Raw genomic sequence first — 21777 nt, forward strand, 5'->3', positions numbered from 1 at the left:
AGGAGATGGAGCGCCAGCGCCACGCCCTTGAGGAGATCGCTGCACGGCATCGCGCCCCGCGAGGAGGACGACGCCGTCATCCTCGACGACAGCGACGAGGAGGCGTCCGGGCCTTCCAACCCCGTTCACCACGGTGACCCAGGGCAGGGGTGCAGCAAGGACGGCGGCGGAGCGCAGGACGACGACGACGATGATGACGTGAGTGACTACACCAACTCCTATAAGCTTCTCGGCATGTAGAAGGCGGTGGCGACGGGCGGCAACGGCGGGCGGCGACGATGTAGTTTCCATTTAGGGTTTAATTATGTTTTAATTTCGCTTTTGTACAAATTTCAATGAAAGCTATGAATTTTCTTTAAATTTGAGTAGTTTTTGTTCAAATTTGGGTCGAGTTTTTTTTAAACAGTTGGGGTAACCTTTGGAGGGGTGACTCGGAACCCGAGCCCCATGCCGATTTTTTTGCCGGCGCGCCCGAGATGGCGCTATTTCACGCTCGTGGGGACAGAAGGGTTGGAGATGCTCTAAGACACTTTTATATCTTTCACATAATTTTATTTTATGTTACTTAATCATAGATTTTTCTAATAAAATTTTCGGAGCAACTGGCAGGACATTGTGAGTTAAACTAACTAGCAAAAGGGTTCGTGCGTTGCAGCGGGAGAAAAAAAACCACCATCTTCAATGACAATGACCATATTATGTTCATATCTCATCGCATGATTTTGAAAACTTGTTCACAAATGCAAGATTTTTTTTTAAATTTTATTCACAATTCACAAGTTGAAACGATGTTCATTTTTTTTAAATATCATGGTTGTCAAAAACTTGGTAACTCAAAGAATGATTCTGAATTTCAAGAAACATTTTTTAAATATAGTATAATATTCCGATCCACCATGACAATTAATCTTCAAAATTCACTCAGGTATATAATCTGAAAGACTGAGAAGCATTACTGTTGAACTGCATACATTCGATCATTCGTGAACATTTTTACAAATTCGGGAACATTTTTAAAATCAAGAACATTTTTTACTATTTATAAACTTTTTTAAAATTCCAAATAATATTTTATATTACAAACTGTTTTCAAGTATTTTCTTGTGAATTGCCGAATAATTCATTTTTTGAACTATCCAACATTTTTTAATTGCATTAAAGAAATTGCTAAAAATGATGGACTTTTTTTTATTCAGGAATGTTTTCTTCAAAATTATGATTTTTTTTAATAGGCAAACATTTTTACAAAAATCCCGAACAATTTTTGAATTCGCAAACATTTTATGTTTTATGAAACATTTATGTAAATATATTATTTGAATTTCGAAAGTTTTTTTTGATTTATTTGAATTAGAAAAAATAACAAAGAACAGATAAATAATAATTAAAAAACTAAAAAAACAGGCCGGTGCCATGGGCTGGCCCAAATGGGCGTGCTGTTTATTTTCCAGCGAGCAGAGCGTAGTATAGCTAGTCCCTATGTTTGGGCCGGCCCATGCGAGGATTCCCTGCAAAACGTTTTTTATAACTTATAAATGGCATTGATGGGTAATATTAGAGAATTTTAAAGACAATTTTAGACAAAGACCTTTTTTTTTTACAAAAGGAGCGTTCGGTTTCGGCCATCTTCGCTTCTCTCTAGTCTCTCCGCCTTCTCCCCCTGCGCTGGGCTCAAACCCCTAGCCGCCGACGAACCCAACCTAGGGTTACCGCTTCCAGCATGCTTCACTGCTGACCTACCACCTTCCATGGCGCTGGCATCCTCGTCCCTGCCATGAACACGGACGCACAACTCCGCTTTAACCGCCGCAAGCGCCCCCTATCGGCTGACGGCCGCCTCCACGACCACTTGCGCGGCCAGCAGCGCAAGCGCCGAGGGGCCCGCGTCCTCGTACCCGACTGCTTCCTCGTGCCACCGCCGGAAGCCAAATCCGCTGATTTCGACATGTGGGACTACATCCGCAACATCCCGGACAGGCTGCGATTGGACAACGGCCTGAGGCTGCTCAAGGGCTGGGTCCGTGCGTCCAAGGATGTGCCGCAGGATCCGTCGAAGGATGTGCCGCAGGATCTAGCCTGGGGCAATGGCCTGAGGCTGCTCAAGGACAACGATGTGAAGCCAGGGCGCGTGGTGGTGGCGGGGAAATGGAAAGTAGATGACCCCGTGAAGGTCGCCTTGAAGGCGTCGGCGCCGCGGGAGGAGGCGAAACCGTGTTGGAAGGATCTCCATGAGAAGACGAAACATAATGACAAGAGGTTGGGCGAGATCCCCGTCAAGGTGGATCTTCTGGAGAAGACGCTTGAGGAGCAGAGGAAGAAGGCTGAGCCGCCTAAGGAGGTATGTTTTTTCAGCGCATTTTCATGTTGGTATGCGGGGCGAGTAGATTACGTTCATGGACGAGAGCTCTGTAAGGGAACCCATGTTGCAAGAGTGGACAATTGATAACCAGGGATTTGCCAACTGGATTTGCATTAGGCTTTAGAGAGAACTACTGTTGCCCCAATTTAAAAACATGAATTGATTTTGCGAAAGGAATGGAGAAGACATAGCCATGTACAGTAAGAAATAGCGCGCAATCTGAAGGCGTCAAATCTGGTTTAACTGCTTCAAATTTTAAAAGAGGCAACCAGAGAGTTCCTCTTCTGTTTTTCCTCTTTATTAATGGGTGGCTGATTGACCTGCTCGGTTTGACAACCTTCTATTCTCCATTGCATTAACCCTTTGATTTTTTTTTTGCGGGTATTGATTTATGTATGTTGATCTGTTTTCAGGACCTGTCTCAATTCTTTGTACCTCTAACTGCTGAAGATGAAAAGGAAGTTCAGGATTGTTTGTATGGTAATGGTTCGAGGTACGTTTGATGACATGCTTGCATCTTGTTTGAAGCTTCCTATGTACCTTGTTAACACAGCTGCACATTGCCCCTTTTCACTTACAGTAGCAAAGTCCTGGTGCTGCATGAACCGTCTAACATTGAGGTTAGCAGGGGAAAAATTCGGTGTTTGAGGCCACATGGCTGGTTAAATGACGAGGTAAATATTCATCTTAAATGTACTAAACCATCTTCACTTTGCAAACGTGTAAGATTTACACTGATATTTTATACGTAATGGGGAAAGTGATTCCTATTGTTTTCAGGTCATTAATTTGTACCTTGAATTGTTAAAGGAGAGGGGAATAAGAGAACCCAAAAGGTTCTTGAAATGTCATTTCTTCAATACGTTTTTTTATAAGAAGGTTAGAATATATATGCACCTTGTGTTTTCTCCTACTGTATCTGCAGAGTGTCATATTAAATATCTTTCCTGTGTTCTATAGATTTGTTTGTTTTTGCATTTCTTCTAACCACATGCCGACTTAGGATCAGTTTCAATATGCTTGATGAGCGATTTAGATACTGTGGTTGGCGCTCGAAGGTTGCTATCTTCTACCTTGGTCCTGGCGTTTTGCTTTCAATTTATGGACATGCATACACTAATCACTTAGTGTATGTTCCATGCTGCTTATGCTTGTCACTTTATAAATTATGCGTCCTGAAAGTATCCCTTTGACCACAAATTCTTGTAATTATAGATTATCAAGGACTCATGACCTTATAATATAGGAAATATCTATTTTTAAGCTAAATCACTTATATCACTTTTGTGTGACCATTATAGATACATCTTTGGTCATTCATATTAGGAAGTTTGAATATACCATGATTGCCCTCCTGGGTTTATTAATTTGAATTTTTTACTTGGGGCATCTGTTTGGAATACATTAGGTTGTATCTATGGCATATCTTTGGGATTACCACTAACATTTTTGTTTGAACCATCTGTAGTTTCTATGTGTGTTAGTAGTCACAATCAGGAAAGTTTCACTTCATGCATGCCGTGGCCACATACATTTTTGAATGGAGAGTAGTCCTCTGTCTGCCTTATTTGGTTTCTTTGTTGTGTTGTTACTTGATTTGAGACCTTTGATTGGAAATTAGACTAGATATCATGCATTTCAGCCTTGATTTTCATTTGGATAAAATTGATTACCATCTAATTTAGCACTGTTTATTTTCTAAATTCTTGCTCAGCTTGCTTGTGGAAAAACTGGGTATGACTACCAATCTGTAAAAAGATGGACTACCTCCAGGAAGTTGGGTTATGAGCTCATTGATTGTGATAGAGTAAAGTGGATGTTGCATTCTTTAATTTTCTGTTGTTACTGCACGTGCTCTTTGACATGCTCATTTCTTATGTTCAGAATTTACTTTGCAGATCTTTGTCCCCGTACATCAAAACGTGCATTGGTGTTTGGCAATTATAAACATGAAGGCGAAGAAATTACAATATCTTGATTCTCTTGGCGGCCATGATCCGCGTGTATCCAAAATGCTGGTAACTTTTTTTTTCTCTTTTTTTTTCCAGAAAAGATACCCAAAGGGCATCTTAGATCTGATAATTATCAAGGAAAACAGTAGACAATTGGACACAAAATGACCAGTGAAAAATAAAATTACATTGAAAGTAATACTAGCCATCTTCCTTAGATAATACGCCACCCTTTGGAGATTGAAAATTGCACTGAACCGACAACAAAGGAACACAAACACCTGCAATTGCCATACCAGGGTTTGAAGACTGCAATAGCCACTCGCCGCTTGAAACGAGGAAACCGTTGAAGGAGCATTGCTTGGGGCATCACCCCATGCAGCACAGGCTTACAATTCTTCACCAGGAGTCCATAGGGTTGGAGAAACCAGACGACAAATCAAAAGAAGATGCCGAAGTCGCCACAGGAAGATCCAGCCAACTGCTTCTCTTGATTGACAAACCAACTGCCAAGATCCGTAGAGAGCCAATGGATATGGCAACACCTACCCTCATAGGCCCTTTGTCGAACAAATCGAAAGAAGATGCCGAAGTCGCCACACCAAGATGCAACCAACAGCTTCCCTTGATTGACACACCAACTGCCAAGATCCGAAGAGAGCCAATGGATAGGGCAACACCTACCCTCATAGGCCCTTCGTCGGCGTCAGATCTGACGACGTCGAGGTAGGGAGAGGCTGGAAAGACTATTATTCCAATGTGTCATCATCACCACTCGCCACCACCTGGCCGGTGTCACCAGGAAACCAACCTAGGAAAAATACCCTACTAGAACTAAGAAAGAACGAAAGGGACGGGTCCTCACTCATCTTGCCGCAGACGAGATTGCCGGACGGACGATAAGATGGGGACCGTGGCAGCGGCGTGGAGAAGGCTTTGGATGATGGATTGGGAGGAGGGAGTTTTGCGTTAGAACCGAATTTTGTATACTGCCTTTGTTTTTTTTTTATTTCTTAAAATCCTTGTTGTCGAACTTTTTAAAGATTTCCTTGCAAGAAATTTCTAAATTTGACGTTTGAGAATCACAAGCAGAACTTTTCAAGTTTTACTGCTATAAAATTGAATCATTAGATTTATCATTGAAAAGTACTAGTTATTTCCACTAATATATCGTAATGGGAAGTCGCAAAAGTGATGGTCAAAGTAGCATGCGAAAGACTTTGAAAAGTCATACATCATGTAAGAGGAAAGCAGGAGTTATTTTGTAGAGAGAATTCCTTATTTCGCCCTTTTTTAAAATTTGGTTCCGTTTTTTACCTTAATTTTTTTTCTTCCTCTTTTGACACTCAAACTTTATTTTCTTCACTTTGTGACATTTCCGTCAGTTTTGGCAACTAACACCGTTAAATGCGAGATGAAAGGTCCATTTTACCCCTAGTGTATTTTGTGCCTAAAATTGTGAATTGAAAAATTGGACAGAACCTTCCTTGTATTTTGATGCCATATCCCCTGTAGAGTTAACATGTGCACAAAATATCACATATTTGCAGCAGGTTCACATTATGCAAATCAGTTTCCATATGAAGAGATAACACAATGATATGGTACTAGTTAAACTGTTTACGTTTTGTATGGAAGCCTGCTATACTCCTCGAGATGTAAAAGCACAAAATCATCATATTCTTCAACCTCTCTTTCAAGACATGTCATTGTTTATGTTAGTGAATGAGAATTATAATAGGCACAACATGATTCGAATGCACCGCAGTTTAGGTAACCAACCAGATCAACAGCTTGAGCACTTAAGCTAGATCTCGAGCAACACATGTGAACATGAACTAGGAAGGTGCGGTACTGGCGACTAACCCAAGGAGACCCTGCACCATCCGAGGCCGCTGCACCATCGTCGCTGCCCTCCAGCGCCACACCTTGACCGTCCTCCCCCGCCCCGACATGGCCGTCCTCCGACGCTGCGTCTTCACCATCCGCCGTCGTCCCGCCATGGCCGCCGTTCGCCTCCCCGCCATGGCCGCCCGAGGTGGAGACAGGTGCAGCACCGTCCTCAGCCTCCTCCACCGTGCCGTCCATCCCACCAGCCGTAGCAGGGTCGGCCACGCCCTCCTCCATTGGGCGGCCGGAACCTAGGTTAGGGACGAGGAGAAGGGGATTGGGAGACAAGGGGATCAGGAGAAGGTGATGTGGATCAGGCATGGTTCGGTCAACAGGTTTTTCTTTTCTTTAGGGTCCTAAACGAGGGGTAAAAAGGACTTCTCAAGTCGCAGTTAACGGTGGAACCAGCAAAAACTGACGGAAGTGTCAAGGAAGGAAGAAAATGAAGTTATGGTGTCAAAAAAGGAAAAATAAAAAATTTAGGGTCAAAAAGGGAACCAGATTTTAAGAAAGGGCCAAATAAGGAATTCTCTCTATTTTGTACTAGATGAAAAGGGTGAATAGCTGGCACTAGTTTAATCAAATGAACCCCTGGTTCCGTTCCAATTTGGGAGTGCTTATTTTTCGAGAATGTTAGTTAACTATACAAATAGCTTTTCGTAGTTTAACTTAAGTATAACTTTTGGTGCACCTCTTCCAATTGCCAAATGTTAAATTAGTATGTTTATGGGCCTCTGCACATGTGCTATGCTCTGGGAGAATTCACCTGATCTTGGTTCTTTCTATCTGCTAGAAGTACTAAATAATACTATCTCCATTAGGCATTCCCGTCTAATTCTTGCTTATAAATTGAGTAATGTAATGGTGCTTCTTCTGTACTCCATATACAGGCTAGATATATTGTGGATGAAGTGAAGGACAAGAGTAATAAAAAGATTGACATAAGTTCTTTGACCGAAGAATCTATTGATTGTATTCCTTTACAAGGCAATGGGTACGTCTTGTTTACACCAATGATCATTTAATGCGTAAATTCACTGTTTATGGGTAATATACGTTTTCAGTTCCTGTAACCATAATTTGCTGAGTATTAGTATCACTTACTCCCTCCGTTCCTAAATATAAGTCTTTTTAGAGGTTTCACTAGGGGGCTACATACAAATGTATATAGACATACTTTAGAGTGCAGATTCACTCATTTTGCTCCGTATGTAGTCCCCTATGCTGCGTTTAGATGTCTATATTGGCGCTTTGTATTGGATTTGGTATTGGGCTGGCCCAATTCAGGTGTTTGGATGCACATTGAAACAGCAGACCGAAACGGTAACGAACACGGAGCAGTTTTCCCACTCATGGCGGCAATTCGGAGGGCTGCACCTCCGATTTCGGCTGAATTGGCTCAAGTCCGCAAAAGAAAACGGTTCGGGCTTTCTTTTGTCCCTTCATACGTCCACCATGAGGCAGAGGACGGCGGCGCCCAGGTAGATCGAAGACGGCGGCGCCCCGCAGATCGACGCCCTCCCGTTCCCTTTTTCCTCCGCCACCGATCCTCTCCTTCGGCGCCCCTTACCGCAGCCAGATCCATCTCCGACGATGTCTGCGGCTACAGTCCCCTCCGGCTCCCCTTACTGCGGCCAGATCCACCTCCGATGGCTGCGGCTGCAGTCCCCTCCGGTGCCGGCCCTTCCATTCCTCCCCCGCACTGCGGTGACCCACCGCCGGATCCCCATCTCTTCTCCTTCGGGCCTCCTCAGCCAAGACATGGCTCCCCTTCTTGCTGGTCCTCCTCTGCACAGCTAGCTACCGCTGGATACCAAGACCAATCCCCTTCTTCCTGCAGCAACACGGCTCCTCTTCCTTCACCATTCTAGAATATTTGATTTTTTTTGTTGCTATATAATCATCCAATTGTGGTCACACATGATACAAGTTATGTTCTGATACATATACTATTGTTGTTATACAATTCCATAGTTTGACATCCAAACATGATTCCGTATTGAAATCTCAGCAGGATTCCGTTAGTCAATTCAGTTAACATCCAAACAACTGAATCTGTATTCATGTTCATTACAGTTTCTTGAATGAAATGGAATTGAAACCAAACAATACGGAGGTCTTCAATACAGACATCCAAACACAGCGCTAGTGAAATCTCTAAAAGGACTTGTATTTAGGAACGGAGGGAGTAGTACACATGCACCATCTGTATATGTGTTCTCTTTGAAATCCTGTTTAGTTGACTGGTCGTGCACAAAGTATGTTTTAGAACTCATGTATGTTTTAGAACTCAAGTACTGATACTTACAGTTATAACAGCGGGCCAATATTAATTTTGATGGGTACACGCATCTTTAATTATTTCAGGTGGGATTGTGGTATGTTTATGCTAAAGTACATTGACTTCCACAGCAGAGGAGTCAGCTTATCTTTTGGTCAGGTGAATAAATTTGATCTCCCAAAATTTAGCAGACTGGATTTGTTTCTGGGACTGTATGGAGATGCTTATTCTAGATTGATGCATACACATTTGGGCTAAAGTATAAAATGGCGGAAGCTGGTCTGTCTTAAGGTGATTATATGATATGAATGCTTATGCACATTAGTTGTTTGTCCACTGCAGGAACACATGGAATACTTTCGGAAGAGAACAGCTAAGGAAATCTTAAGACTAAGGGCTGACTAAGTTTTCTCTTTGGAAATAATAAAGACAATTAAGTTCTGCAAATATGTTGGGCCATTCTCCAAAACTGCGCCTTCAGTCTTGGATGTTGCTGGCAAAGATAGAAAATGTCCATTCCCCTGAGAAACTGAAGAGTTTTGACCGTGACCTCAAACTGCTGGCGTTGAAGAGTGCAGATGCCAACAAATTTCTGTAAAGCTCTTCTATATATGGATTTGATTGGCAGGAGCAGAAAAAGGAAAGGAAATCTTGAATGGGATTTTGAGAAGATATGCAACGTAGAGACACATCCCAGGAGATTCAGCCTAGCATTGAACCAGTGGCATCTTCCTTCACGGCAGTGTGGTCCATGTTAACTGGCTTTTGTTTAAGAGTTAGATTTTTTTTCTGTTAGCTTTGATGACAAAAATCTATTCACCGCAGTGTGGTCCATGTAAATTTCTGTATCTTTTTTTCAAGAAAACGCAAAAGACTTTTGCGTTTCATTTCATTGAAAAGATAGGGGTTTGAGTTACAATCCTCCTAGGAGGTAGTTACAGGGTCAGGAAAGAAAATCAGTGGACATCCCAGGTCTGCGGGATCGGCCTTGTGCGCCGGCTCTGGCCCAAAGCGTCGCTTCCTCCTTGATCTTCGCAAGGCTAGTGGTCGAGGGGCGGTCTCTGGCAAACATGTAGCCATTTCTGTGTTTCCATGTCATCCAAGGCACGAGCAGGGTCATGGATGCGAGGCCTTTGCGCATTAGCTTTGGCGTAGCTCGTCTTGCGGTGGTCCACCAAGCATTGAGCGAGTCCTCGCCATCGGGTGGATGACAAGGTATCCTTAGCTAGGCCTCGTGCTAGACCTGTCGGGAGAATGGGCAGGTGAGGAGGAGGTGGTGCATGGTTTTTGGTTCTTGGTCGCATAGGGGGCATCGTGGGGGTGCTGCAACCCTCTTCTGGCTAGCTGGTCAGCCGACCAGCAGCGATCGAGCCGGGCGAGCCAGTGGAAGAAGCGAACACGCGGCGGTGCCCAACACTTCCAGGTGAGTTTCCAGCCTCGCATGGGATGGAGCCATGGAAGGTAGCTTTGTAGGCCGATTGCGCGGTGTAAGTGCCGCTAGCAGTCTACTTCCATAGCATGCGATCAGGCTCGGCGGAGAGCGTTGTGTGTTCGATCTTGTGCCAGAGCTGTAGGTATTGCCCAACCTCTTGGATCCCAAGCACGCCATGGATATCTCGTGCCCATTTATGAGCTTGCAACCCGTCGGCCACAGTCCGCAGCTTGCGCCGGTGCTTGGGGAAGCATGCATGCAGCCGGGGCGCGATTTCACGGATGGCACGCCCCTCAAGCCATCTGTCTTTCCAGAAAAGGGCCTGTTGGCCGTTGCCGAGCTGCATGGTGGTGGAGGCAAAGAAGAAGTCGCGCTCCTCCGTCTAGAATTGCACGTGGAGGCCGCTCCATGCTCTGGTGCTGTCAGTGCGGCTGAACCATATCCAGCGCATGCGCAACGCCAGGCCGGAGCGCTCGAGGTCACGGGCGCCGAGGCCACCCAATGAAATTGGGCGCGCGACACGTTGCCAATTGACATGGCAGTTACCGCCCTGGGCATTGGCGCGCCCTGCCCAAAGGAACCCTCGCTGGATTTTCACCAGCGCTTTGACTGTCTTTTTCGGTGGTGCTAGCACGAGTAGTTGGTGAATAGGGATCGCGCTCAGGACAACTTTAACGAATGCGAGGCGACCAACCTTGTTCATGAGGTGCGCCTTCCAGCACTGGAGCATACCAGCGGTCCTGTCGACGACGGGCTGTAGCTGGGCTGCAGTTGGGCGCCGGATTGTCAATGGGATGCCCAGATAGGTGATGGGCAGGTCCACAATGGGGCACCCCAGCAGGTCGACAACAGGCGCGACTGCGACGGGGTCACAGCGAATCAGCGTGGCGGAGCTCTTCAGGAAGTTAACCTGGAGTCCAAAGGCGCGCCCGAAGAGTTGCAGGATGCTCTTTAATGCCTCGATGCCGTCGTGCGAGGGGTGGCAGAAGAGGATCACGTCGTCGCCGTAGAGCGAGACGACGAGAAGCGAGCGACGGGGGTGTAGTTGCTGTAGGATGCCGAGCTTGGTGGCGCGGTGCAGCAGGCGCCCAAGGGTGTCCACCGCGAGGACGAAGAGCTGGGGCGACAGGGGGTCGCCTTGTCTCAGGCCGCGCCGGTGCCAGATGGCGGGGCCAGGCGCGCCGTTTAAGAGCACCTTGGTGTTGGCTGTTGAGAGGAGAATCGCCAGCCAGTCCAGGAAGCGGTTGTCGAAGCCGTATTGGCGCAAGACTTCGAAGAGGAACGCCCAGCTGATCAAGTCGAAGGCGCGTGCTAGGTCCAGTTTTAGGAGCACGCGCGGGGCTCCAAGTTGGTGTAGCAGGCGCGCAGATTGCCGGACGAGGACGAAGTTGTCGTGCAGGCTGCGCCCTGGGATGAATGCGTTCTGGTTCGCGCTGACGAGGTCATTGAGCTTGGGGGCGAGGCGTAGCGACAGGACCTTCTCGAAGACCTTTGCCACGAGGTGGATCAGGCTTATGGGCCTGTAATCGGCAAGGCCGGCTGCGTCCGCGCGCTTGGGGATCAACGTGAGGAGTGCGTGGTTCATGGAGCTGAAACATCGTCCCCTTAGCGCGTATAGCTGTTGGAACACATCGAGGAAGTCCTGTCGAACAATGGGCCAGCAGGTGTGCAGGAATTCGGCGATGTAGCCATCCCGGCCTGATGCCTTGCGCGCCGGTAATCGCTTTACAGCCTGCCAAATCTCCTCTGCGCAAAATGGCGCATCGAGGTCGGCCAGGTCGGCCGGCGTGATGAGGTCTGATAGGTCGAGGGTGCACTCTCGAGGCACCGTGGAGCCAAGCAGGTCGTCAAAATGTGCAAAGGCCGAAGCTGCCATGTCACTGGGGTTGGTGATCACGCCGCCGCCCACGGTGAGGCTGTGAATCATGTTCTTCTGCCATCGCTACGTGCATTGGCGGTGGAAAAATGATGTATTAGCGTCGCCGTCTTTGAGGAACGCGACGCGGGCTCGTTGGCAGGCGATGGAGCGCTTGAGGGAGGCGAGGCCAAGGTAGGATGCTTTGATCTGTCGGTGGAGCCAATCCTCATACGGGGATAGCATCCTGCTCTCCTGCGCAGTGTCGAGCTTGAGGAGGATCTCCCTGGAGACTGCAAGCTTTAGGCGCACGTTGCCCATTGTCTTGGAGTTCCAGCTCGTCAACTTGCGTGCAGTAGCCTGCATGTGAAGCATGAGGCGTCGGAAGGGATCGTCGTCGTGGACGGAGACCCAAGCTTCCGCAACTATGTCCTGGAAGCCATCAAGACGTCTCCAGAAGTCCTCAAAGCGGAATCGCCGATGGGTTGTCGCAACCGGGGAGCAGTCGAGCATGAGAAGGCTATGGTCGGAGACGACCGAGGCGAGGCAACGCAGGTGGCACTTGCCGTGGAGCTCCTCCCAGTCTGCAGTGCAGAGGATCCGGTCCAAATGGACAAGCGTCGGTGGCGATTGCCCGTTCGACCATGTGTAGCGGCGTCCATTGAGGTAGACCTCTTTGAGCGCTAGGTCGTTGAGCACGCGATGGAGTCGACCCATCATCCGGCGGTTGACGTTGCCATTGTTTTTGTCTTCGTCCCGGTAGATGAGGTTGAAGTCGCCACATAGCATCCACGCGCCAGGCGACGCGAGCGTCGCGGACTTCCTACAGGAAGGCGATCTTGCCAGCATCGTCTTGCGGGTCGTAGACGACAGTGATCCACCAGGGAACACTAGCTCCGGCCGTGGTGGAAACCTTAGCAGATAGTGTATTGGCGGTGAAAGAGGGATCAGTGATGGCCACCTCTTGGCTTTTCCATGCGAGCAGGATGCCGCCGCGGGTTCCAGTCGCGGGGAGGTAGACGTAGTCGTCGAATTCCGAGCCTAGGGTCTCGAGGACAATCGACGAACAGATCAATTCCATCTTCGTTTCTTGAAAGCAAGCGATCGAGGCACTAGTGGTTACAATCAGTGATCTAATGGCGAGACGACGGGCGCGCATGTTCATTCTGCGCACGTTCCACACAAGGATCTTGGGGCCGTAATTCATGGAACAAGATATCGACGGGAGGGCGCAGGGCGCAGCTATGCCTCGATCGGGCTGCCCGCGATCACCGTGGTGATCGGCGCTGTTGTGGGATCGGAGGGGAGCTCGCGATCAACCAGCGCGGCTATGGCGGCGAGGACGGTTGTGCGGAGCGGGGTGGCGAAGAGCCCGTCATAGGTTTGCATCTCGGCGTCGGTGATCCTCTCGTTGATCCCGACGATTCCCAGTGTGCGCAGGATGTGGACTTGCGCACGCCGCTCGACCGTAGGAGGACCGGCTGCCTTGCATGGTACTGATGAGGCAGAGCGCCCACGCCGAGGGGTGGAGAAGCTTGGCGGGCGGCCACGCTGCCTCTTTCCTGGGGTCGGCAGGGCTGCGCAGAGCTGACTGGACGCTGCAGCCAGGAAGTCGCGAGCGTCAATGCCGTGATAGGCGCGGTGCGCGGGCGGGAGCGGCGCATGGTGATCGGAGGTGATGCAAAACGTGTAGGAGATCCCAGAGTGGGCCTTCCGTTGGTGGGGCCGCACCGTGGATCGTCCAGTGGAGGCGGCGTTGTGGGCCTGGCGCTTGGGCCGCTAGTTGGGCCGTGGTGGGGCTACCCGTGCGCAGACCCTTCCCCGGGGAAGCATCCAGGAGCCCCTCGTGTGGTGGGGCGGGATTCGTAGTTTGAAATCCTTCCGCCTCTTCCCGCGATTCTTCCCCCGGAGGGCCGGTTGGTGTCGTAGGTTGGTCGGGGGTGGGCCACGCCTTGCCAGGAGCTGACGCAGGGGAAGCAGGGGAGGCGTCATTTTGTTGGGCCAGCGAATCTGCCTCGGGGCCCAGCGGCAAAGAGAGGGACCCCACAAAAAGTGGCGGATCCGGCTGGGCAGGAGGAGTTGGTGCGTCACGACGCGGTGTCTCGATGTCTCCCACGACCGCGTCGGGCAGCTGTTGATTCGAATCCGTGCTGGGGCCCTTGCCAATGACGCTGCCCTGCGAGCGATCCTGGCCCGCGGGGGTCACGAGGGTGGGCTCCACCACTGCAGCTTCTGATCCTGTCGGCCTGGGGATCATAGGCAGCGCAGGTTTGACCGCTTTGTCCTGCGCTTTTGCGGGGGGTTGGTGTGGGCGGCGGGTACGGCGGACCCCGCGTAGGCCACGCCATGGCCGGATGATGCGGAACGGGCGGGGCACCGCTGGCCGCGCGACCGTATGTCGGGCATCACAGGTCGAGGTCCAACCAGCAACAATGGCGATGCCGTCAGCACGCTGTGGGCGCGGGTTGCGCGGCCAGGGGAGGTCATCCATCTGCATGCCGTCGGCGCGGCTAGCAGGGGTGGAGCCGGTGTGGCGTCTCTTGCGACCGCGACGGCGCTGGCGGGCGCGCCTGGCGGGGTGGTCGTCGCGACGCTCATGGTCACCGCCCTGGCCGTCGTCGGAGTCGTCCGCAGGGGCGGGGCTGCACGGCGCTGGGGCGTCGAGCTCGGCACGGGGGAGCGTGACGGACACCGGGTACGAGAGGGTGGAGATGGCCGGGGCGTCCGACTAGTGGCGCGAGGGGTGCAACTCGACGATCTCCAGGATGGTGTGGCGGCGAATGCTAGCCGGGTCCGCGGTGCGGGTAGAGAGCCGGAACGTGGCGAGATCGGCGCGGGAGCACGTGCTCGGGTGCAGCCTCTCGATCCAGCAGCTGCTGCCCAGGATGTGCTCCGCCATGGAGAGGTGCCAGGCCTGGGCGGGGATCCCGCGGAGCTCAAGCTCAACGCGGTAGTCCAACCTGCCGGAGCCGGCATGCGCGAGCTTGTACCATGGACGCAACGAGAGGGAGAAGCGGGGGCCGGAGATGAAGTGGTCGCCGGCAAGGCGATCCTTGAGCTCACGGGAGGCGAGGACGATGAGGAAGTCTTCCGGGCGGTGGAGGTGTACAAAGAAGTCGCCGGGGTGCAGGGCGAGGGACGTGTGCAGCAGCTCGGACACCTCTTCCGCGGAGACGGTGGGCCGCGTCCCAGTGATGGTGGCCACCATGGCCCGACGCAGGACGCCCTCCATCTCGGCGGAGCGGGCGAGGATGACTCACACCGGAGCGGACGAGGTCTCGGGGAGATCCTGGGTCTCCATGGGAGGTAGCAACGGTGGTGTGCGGGTCGCCACGGTGCGCAGCGTCGCCGGCGGCGCGGTCCTTGTCGCAGGCGCGTGCGGTGTGCGGGTCGCCACGGTGCGCGGCTTCACCGGCGGCGCGGTTCTTGTCGCGGGCGCGCGAGGAGTGGTCGCGGGTGCCGGAGCGGCGGCGGCCTGGGCACTCCCTAGATTCATGGCCCGACACGAGGTAGCGGCGGCAGCGGACGTCCCCTGTGCAGTCGCGCACCGTGTGGCGCGAGTCCACGCAGCGGAAGCAGAGGCCCGCCGCCTCCTCGGCCGATGGGCTGCGGTGGCAAGGTGGCGCAGGGTCCTGCGCAGCGGCACGTCGGGGATGGCGACGTCGGTCCTTGCGTCGAGGGAGCTCTAATCCCTCCTGGTCGACCTCGGCCGCGGCTCCAGCGCGCTTCTCCGGCCTGGTGCACCTCCGAGCGTGGCCCAAGGCGAGTTGTGGCCCGCACCCGGCGCACACCAGCCGTCGGGGGGGGGGGGGGGGGTGGGTGGGTCGGCACGGGGCGGCGTGGCAGCCTGCTAACGCGTCGTCAGAGCCGGGGAGCGCCGGGAGGCGGCGACCTCGCTGTAAGAGCGCGCGGAGGACGAGCCGTCGAGGAAGACCTGCCAGCGGCGCGCGTGGCCGGAGGAGCTCGCCTCGTTGGAGCAGGAGAAGGCCATGGCGAGGGGAGGGTGTCGGCGGGGCTCGTCGGCGGCGGGGGAGGCGGGGTTAGGCTAGGGGGTGGGGAGCGGAGGGCGGAGCACAGGAGCGGAGCAGAGCCATCCTCTCGTGGCAGGTTAATTCATCATTTCTGTATCTTTTCACTGCAGTGACATCAGTTTTGGTAATTGTAGTGGCAGCGTTGTTTTTTGACAAATAGCTGGTTTTGGAACAAGGTGGCGTTATCCGTGCCAGTATCTTTTCCCCTTTTGCTTGAATATTTCCAACCGTTTGCCGGGGAAAAGGGAAAAACTAACTTTGGAGAAGCCGGTTGTCAATCTCTGTGCCTCTCGCATGCTAAGAGATACCATGTGTCCGCCTCGTCCATCGATACATCATGTTTATATATGATGTCTTTATTCTATGCAGTAGATATAAATTTAAGAAGGGATTATTATTTGTATAAGATTGTAATTACAAAAAGAAAAGTTATGCATAGAAGCAAATCGGAAGGATAGATTGGTTGTCACCATGTATAGTGCATCTTAGAATACCCGAAGCGCACATTGATACATTTCTCATAAGCTAAAATGTGGTACATTCATTTTTGTCCTACATCATTCTAGTGGAACCTCCTAGAGGATTGGTACCCGTGATGAAATGGTAAAGAGCGCCCTGATATTCATATACTTGGACAATTGGCCAAACATGTTTGATGTTTCCGTTGAACCATTATTGCAACATAAACAGTATTCCGTGTCTCTACCTTTAAAGAATCCTCTGTGTTGAGTGTTTTTAGTACGTTGTGAGGAAATGCTTACATATTTTTGGATGGTAGATTCTCATCTATTGTCCCACACGTTATCAACCTATAAATGGTCATATTTACAATATTCCTCATTCGTCATGTTAATGTGATAAGTTCGCTAGTCTTTTATTAAAATGCACTTCCGCTTCGCTAATACTGATGTGTAAGTCAAGAATGTGTGAGTATTAGTTATCTTTATATGTGAGCGGAGTGTTGAGTAAATAGGCAATTTTTCGAGTGTATTAATCCACGAGATAATAACTAGCATGACATTGACTAGACTAATGATATACTGATCATGAACTAACCTAGCACATACTACGCATATAGTTGATACATCTATGCTTGCAAGTAGTACTGCTAGGATCAAAACGAGCGTGAGGATAAACGAGTTATACCCTCCAATAGGCCAGTTGGCCGTAGCAGCAGCGTTGGCGGTGGATGTGGCCGTAGCAGCAGCATCCTCTGCCCTCTTCTTCTCAGCTTCAAGGGCGAGACGATCGGGCTCGGATGGTGAAGACATGGTGATGACGAGGGCGACGCGGACGTAGACGAAGGAGGCGGACGGAGGCGAGCAGTCGCGTGATCGCTCCTCAAAAACCTAATCGCCCCTCTCCCGTACAGGAACCGGAGAGGCGGGGTTTCGGAGGCCTGCTCTCCCGTCGACCGTGTACGCGGTAAACGGGACGGAGTCGCCGGCGGCAGCGGCAACAAAAGGAATGAACGTGTGAGGCAGATGTGATCTGATTCTCGTATCGACTAGGGTAGGCGTTAGCGTGCTTATATATGCGGCTGGGCGGAGAGACGTGGGCCGAACCCACGTCTGAGTCGATAACAGCTCACGATCGGACGTCTCGGATCGTGCCGTGTCCGTTACGTATTCTCCGTTCCTGACCGACAAAAATAAGCGCGTAGGTATGAGCTCGGCTCATTCCTGCAACCCGCGGCGCGTCGGGACGAGGCGTGGCGTGGCGGGCGGCGGAGGAGGAGTGCGCGAGGGCACCTTCTCTTCTCACTCTCCAATAGCATGTGGAAGAGAGACCCTTATAAAGGGGTCCAACTTCTTCTCCACTAGCGGGGTGGGACTAAACTTCCCACCACCACCTTGTCATGCCACCACCTACATGGGCCCTTGGAGATTTTCTGAAATTCTCTTATGGGCCTAAGGCCCACTACTAATTTCAACAATACCCCACCAGATCTCAAGAGCACATCGTGTTCCCTCGTTCCAATCACTGTTTTAATATACCAGCATTTCAGTGAGACCTGTTAAGGTTGAGCTTCACCTAGAGCAAGTAGCTACACCCCTTTACAACTAAACAATGGACTATGCCTTGAATTGTCAGTTTGGCGTAAAGAAGCTTCACCACAAGTCTTACTAGTACTAGGCTACCGAAGACTGACCCCTCGGGTGGAGCATATAGGTCATACTCCTGGCCTGTTCATGAGTTTACTAGACATCACCCCAATCTCATAGACTGTGACCAGCAGTCAGACTCATATAGGTGTGTTCCTCCAAAGATGGCTCTGTAGGACAGCATCTTGCTTACACATAAGCTTTAGAACACATTAAGACAGTAGTCATCCTACCATACAGTATCCGAGAGTATTGCATCTCCAACGGAGTGGGTTAGTAAAGTTACTCTCCTCAGTTCACCACTGTCTTGTTTTCCCAGGTCCTACTTCACGGGATCTCCGATCATATAGGTTGGGTTACTGCCATGGCAACTCATGTGGGTCTCATACCCATCTCCCTCGATGCACTATCTATCACAACACGTGATAGCCCTTTAGTAAAGGGATCTGCCAGATTCTTAGCCGTTTGGATGTAAGCCAACGCTATCACTCCGGAGTTTCTCAAACGTGTGACAGACTTCAATCTCATTCTTATATGTTTGTTGGACTTCATATTATCCTTTGAACTCTTCACTTTAACAATAACTGTTTGATTATCGCAGTTCATAAGGATAGCCGGAACCGGCTTCTCAACCACAGGTAAGTCCATCAAGAGATCTCGCAGAAATTCTGCTTCGACACCAAATGTGTCTAATGCTGTTAATTCTGCTTCCATTGTCGATCTCGTTAGGATCGTTTGCTTGCAAGACTTCCAGGAAACAGCACCACCCCCAAGAGTAAACATATACCCAGTAGTGGCCTTCATCTCATCAGAGATCCAATTCGCATCACTATACCCTTCAAGTACCGATGGGTATCCCGTATAGTGAAGTCCGTGGTTGACAGTACCTTTCAAGTAGCGCATAATTCTTTCAACAACACGCCAATGAACATCGCCCGGGTTTGCAACAAACCGACTAAGTTTGCTCACAACAAACGCGATGTCAGGCCTCGTTGCGCTAGCTAGGTACATAAGCGAACCGATAATTTGTGAGAATCTCAATTGATCTATAGCCGTGCCCTTAAACTTTCGAATAAGCACACTAGGATCATATGGTGTTTGAGAAATTTTGCAGTCTGAATATCCAAAGCGACTCAAAATCTTTTCAACATAGTGGGATTGCAGAAGTGTAATCCCACCCTCATCATCTCTCAGAAGCTATATGTTCAAGATAACATCAGCCACCCCAAGGTCCTTCATCTCAAAGTTTTGAGACAGAAAAGACTTAACCTCCTCAATTACTTTGAGGTTGGTTCCAAATATCAGTATGTCATCAACATACAAGCACAATATAACTCCTTTGCCCCCACCATGGCGATAGTATACACATTTGTCAGCTTCATTAACAACGAAGCCAACAGATGTCAGAGTTGTATTAAACTTCTCATGCCATTGCTTAGGTGCTTGTCTCAGACCATATAAAGATTTCAGCAACTTACACACCTTTCCTTCCTGACCTTCTATCACAAAGCCATCTCGCTGTTGCATATAGATTTCCTCATTTAGCTCTCCATTCAAGAAAGCCGTCTTAACGTCCATTTGATGAACGAGAAGACCATGAGAGGCCGCCAATGAGAGTAGTACTCGAATGGTGGCCAGTCTAGCCACGGGTGAATAAGTATCGAAGAAATCTTCTTCTTCTTTCTGGGCATAGCCCTTGGCCACAAGCCTAGCCTTGTACTTTTCAATCGTACCATCGGGCCTAAGCTTCTTTTTGAACACCCACTTGCATCCCAATGGTTTGCAACCATATGGACGATCAGTAATTTCCCATGTCCCATTAGCCATGATGGAATCCATCTCGCTACAGACCGCAGCTTTCCAGTAATCAGCATCTGGAGAAGCATACGCTTCTGAAATAGAAGTGGGATTATCATCCACGAGGTATACGAAGAAATCATCACCAAAGGTCTTTGCAGTCCTTTGTCTCTTGCCCATACCCCGGGTTTCCTCGTCATCCTCCTCAGGATTATCATCATGTGTTTGTTCATAATATTCCATAGGAATGGCAGGCTCGGGAGTTATCTAAGATTCCTGTCTAGAAGTGCTGTCAGGTACCTCAGATTTCACTACTAGAAATCTATAGCCTACGCTATTCTTAGCGTATCCCAAATTAACGCAGTCCACAGTCTTTGGTCCAAGCTTACGCTTCTTGAGGATCGGTACATTGACTTTCGCCAAGCAGCCCCAAGTACGTAAGTACGAGAGCGTCGTCCTTTTCTTCGACCATTCCTCATAAGGAGTGACCTCATTATCTTTTGTAGGAACCTTATTCAGGACATGACACGCAGTCAATATAGCCTCCCCCCACCATGCCTTGGATAAACCCGATGTATCTAACATGGTGTTAACCAAATCAGTTAGAGTACGGTTTTTCCGCTCGGCAACCCCGTTTGACTGGGGTGAATAGGGAGGCGTCCTCTCATGAATAATGCCGTGTTCCGCACAAAATGAATCAAATTCATTTGAGAAGTACTCTCCACCACGATCAGATCGGACTCATTTAATTTTCTTTTCAAGTTGATTCTCAACTTCTGCCTTATAGATTTTAAAGTAGTGTAGAGCCTCGTCTTTAGTATTTAACAGATACACATAGCAATATCTAGTGGAATCACCTATCAATGTCATGAAATATTTCTTTCCACCTTTAGTCAACACACCATTCATCTCACAAAGATCAGAATGTATGAGTTCTAATGGTGCCAAGTGTCTCTCCTCTGCAACCTTGTGAGGCTTGCGAGGTTGCTTTGCTTGCACACACGAATGGCACTTAGAACCTTTGGCTAAAGTGAAAGTGAGGATTAAATTAAGTTTTGCTAGCCGCGACATAACACCGAAACTTATGTGACAAAGACGTGAATGCCAAACTTCAGATTCATTAACACTCGAATGAATATTGTTCACGACTTTATTACAAAAATCCGCGAGGGAAAGGCGGAACAGACCTCCGCACTCATAACCTTTTCCAACAAAAAGTCCATATTTCGTAACAACTACTTTATTAGACTCAAAGACCAACTTAAACCCTTCTCTACATAGAAGGGAGCCACTAACGAGATGCTTCTTGATGGAGGGGACATGTTGCACGTTCTTCAGCTGCACGATCCTTTCCGAAGTAAACTTCAGATCGACCGTGCCAACACCAATAACAGAAGCACTCGCGCCATTCCCCATCAATACGGACCCGCGACCGGTGGCCTGATAAGAAGAGAACAATGATATGTCAGCACACACATGAATATTTGCACCCGTGTCCACCCACCAATCGGTGGACTCACAAACAGAAAATACAGTAAGTAAATTACCGTACCCATATGCACCACTTTCATTGTTGCCCACAATCATATTGGCAGACTTGGAGTCCTGCGCCGGCTTCTTGTACTTGTTTGGGCATTTGTTCGCCCAATGTTCCTCTGAACCACAAGTATAGCAGCCATCTCCCTTCTTATTCTTCTTGAAGGTCTTCTTTCCGTTCTTCTTGAAGTCGGTATTCTGTTGGACATAATTCTTTCCCTTGGGCTTGTGGGAATTGAAGTTCCTCTGATGTACCATATTGGCAACAGAAGAGCTTTCCACCGCTTTTCCATTGGAGTCCTTTGCTCTCGAGTTCTGCTCAACACTCAGATGGCTGATGATGTCCTCTACTGAGAACTCACGCCTATGATGTTTCAGAGTAGTAGCAAAGTTCCTCCAGGAATTAGGGAGCTTAGCCATTATACAGCCCGCGACAAACTTGCCTGACAAATTGCACTTAAGAACCTCAAGTTCTTTAGCTATGCATATTATCTCATGAGCCTGTTTCAATACAGAACGGTTGTCAACCATCTTGTAAT

The 21777-nt window shown here is 49.4% G+C and overlaps 1 protein-coding gene and 1 pseudogene across 2 annotated transcripts; both read left to right on the forward strand.

Moving 5' to 3' along the window:
• The first annotated feature begins 1614 nt into the window (after positions 1-1614).
• On the forward strand, positions 1615-9398 carry LOC123448644 (putative ubiquitin-like-specific protease 1B). 2 transcript variants are annotated; one of them, XM_045125605.1, is made up of 9 exons: positions 1616-2338; positions 2773-2852; positions 2940-3033; positions 3140-3238; positions 4074-4166; positions 4258-4377; positions 7092-7195; positions 8569-8641; positions 8825-9398. In XM_045125605.1, exons 1-9 carry the CDS (start codon positions 1775-1777, stop codon positions 8885-8887), a joined length of 1290 nt encoding a protein of 429 aa, XP_044981540.1. In that variant the 5' UTR covers positions 1616-1774; the 3' UTR covers positions 8888-9398. The 2 variants fall into 2 exon arrangements, with proteins under 2 accessions (XP_044981541.1, XP_044981540.1); XM_045125606.1 differs by lacking the exon at positions 4074-4166 and having other exon boundaries at positions 1615-2338.
• A 4728-nt stretch (positions 9399-14126) lies between these two features.
• LOC123450540 lies at positions 14127-15813 on the forward strand (annotated as a pseudogene).
• Positions 15814-21777: the final 5964 nt, after the last annotated feature.

The sequence above is a fragment of the Hordeum vulgare genome, chromosome 4H (genome assembly GCF_904849725.1).
Source record: "Hordeum vulgare subsp. vulgare chromosome 4H, MorexV3_pseudomolecules_assembly, whole genome shotgun sequence".
NCBI lineage: Eukaryota > Viridiplantae > Streptophyta > Magnoliopsida > Poales > Poaceae > Hordeum > Hordeum vulgare.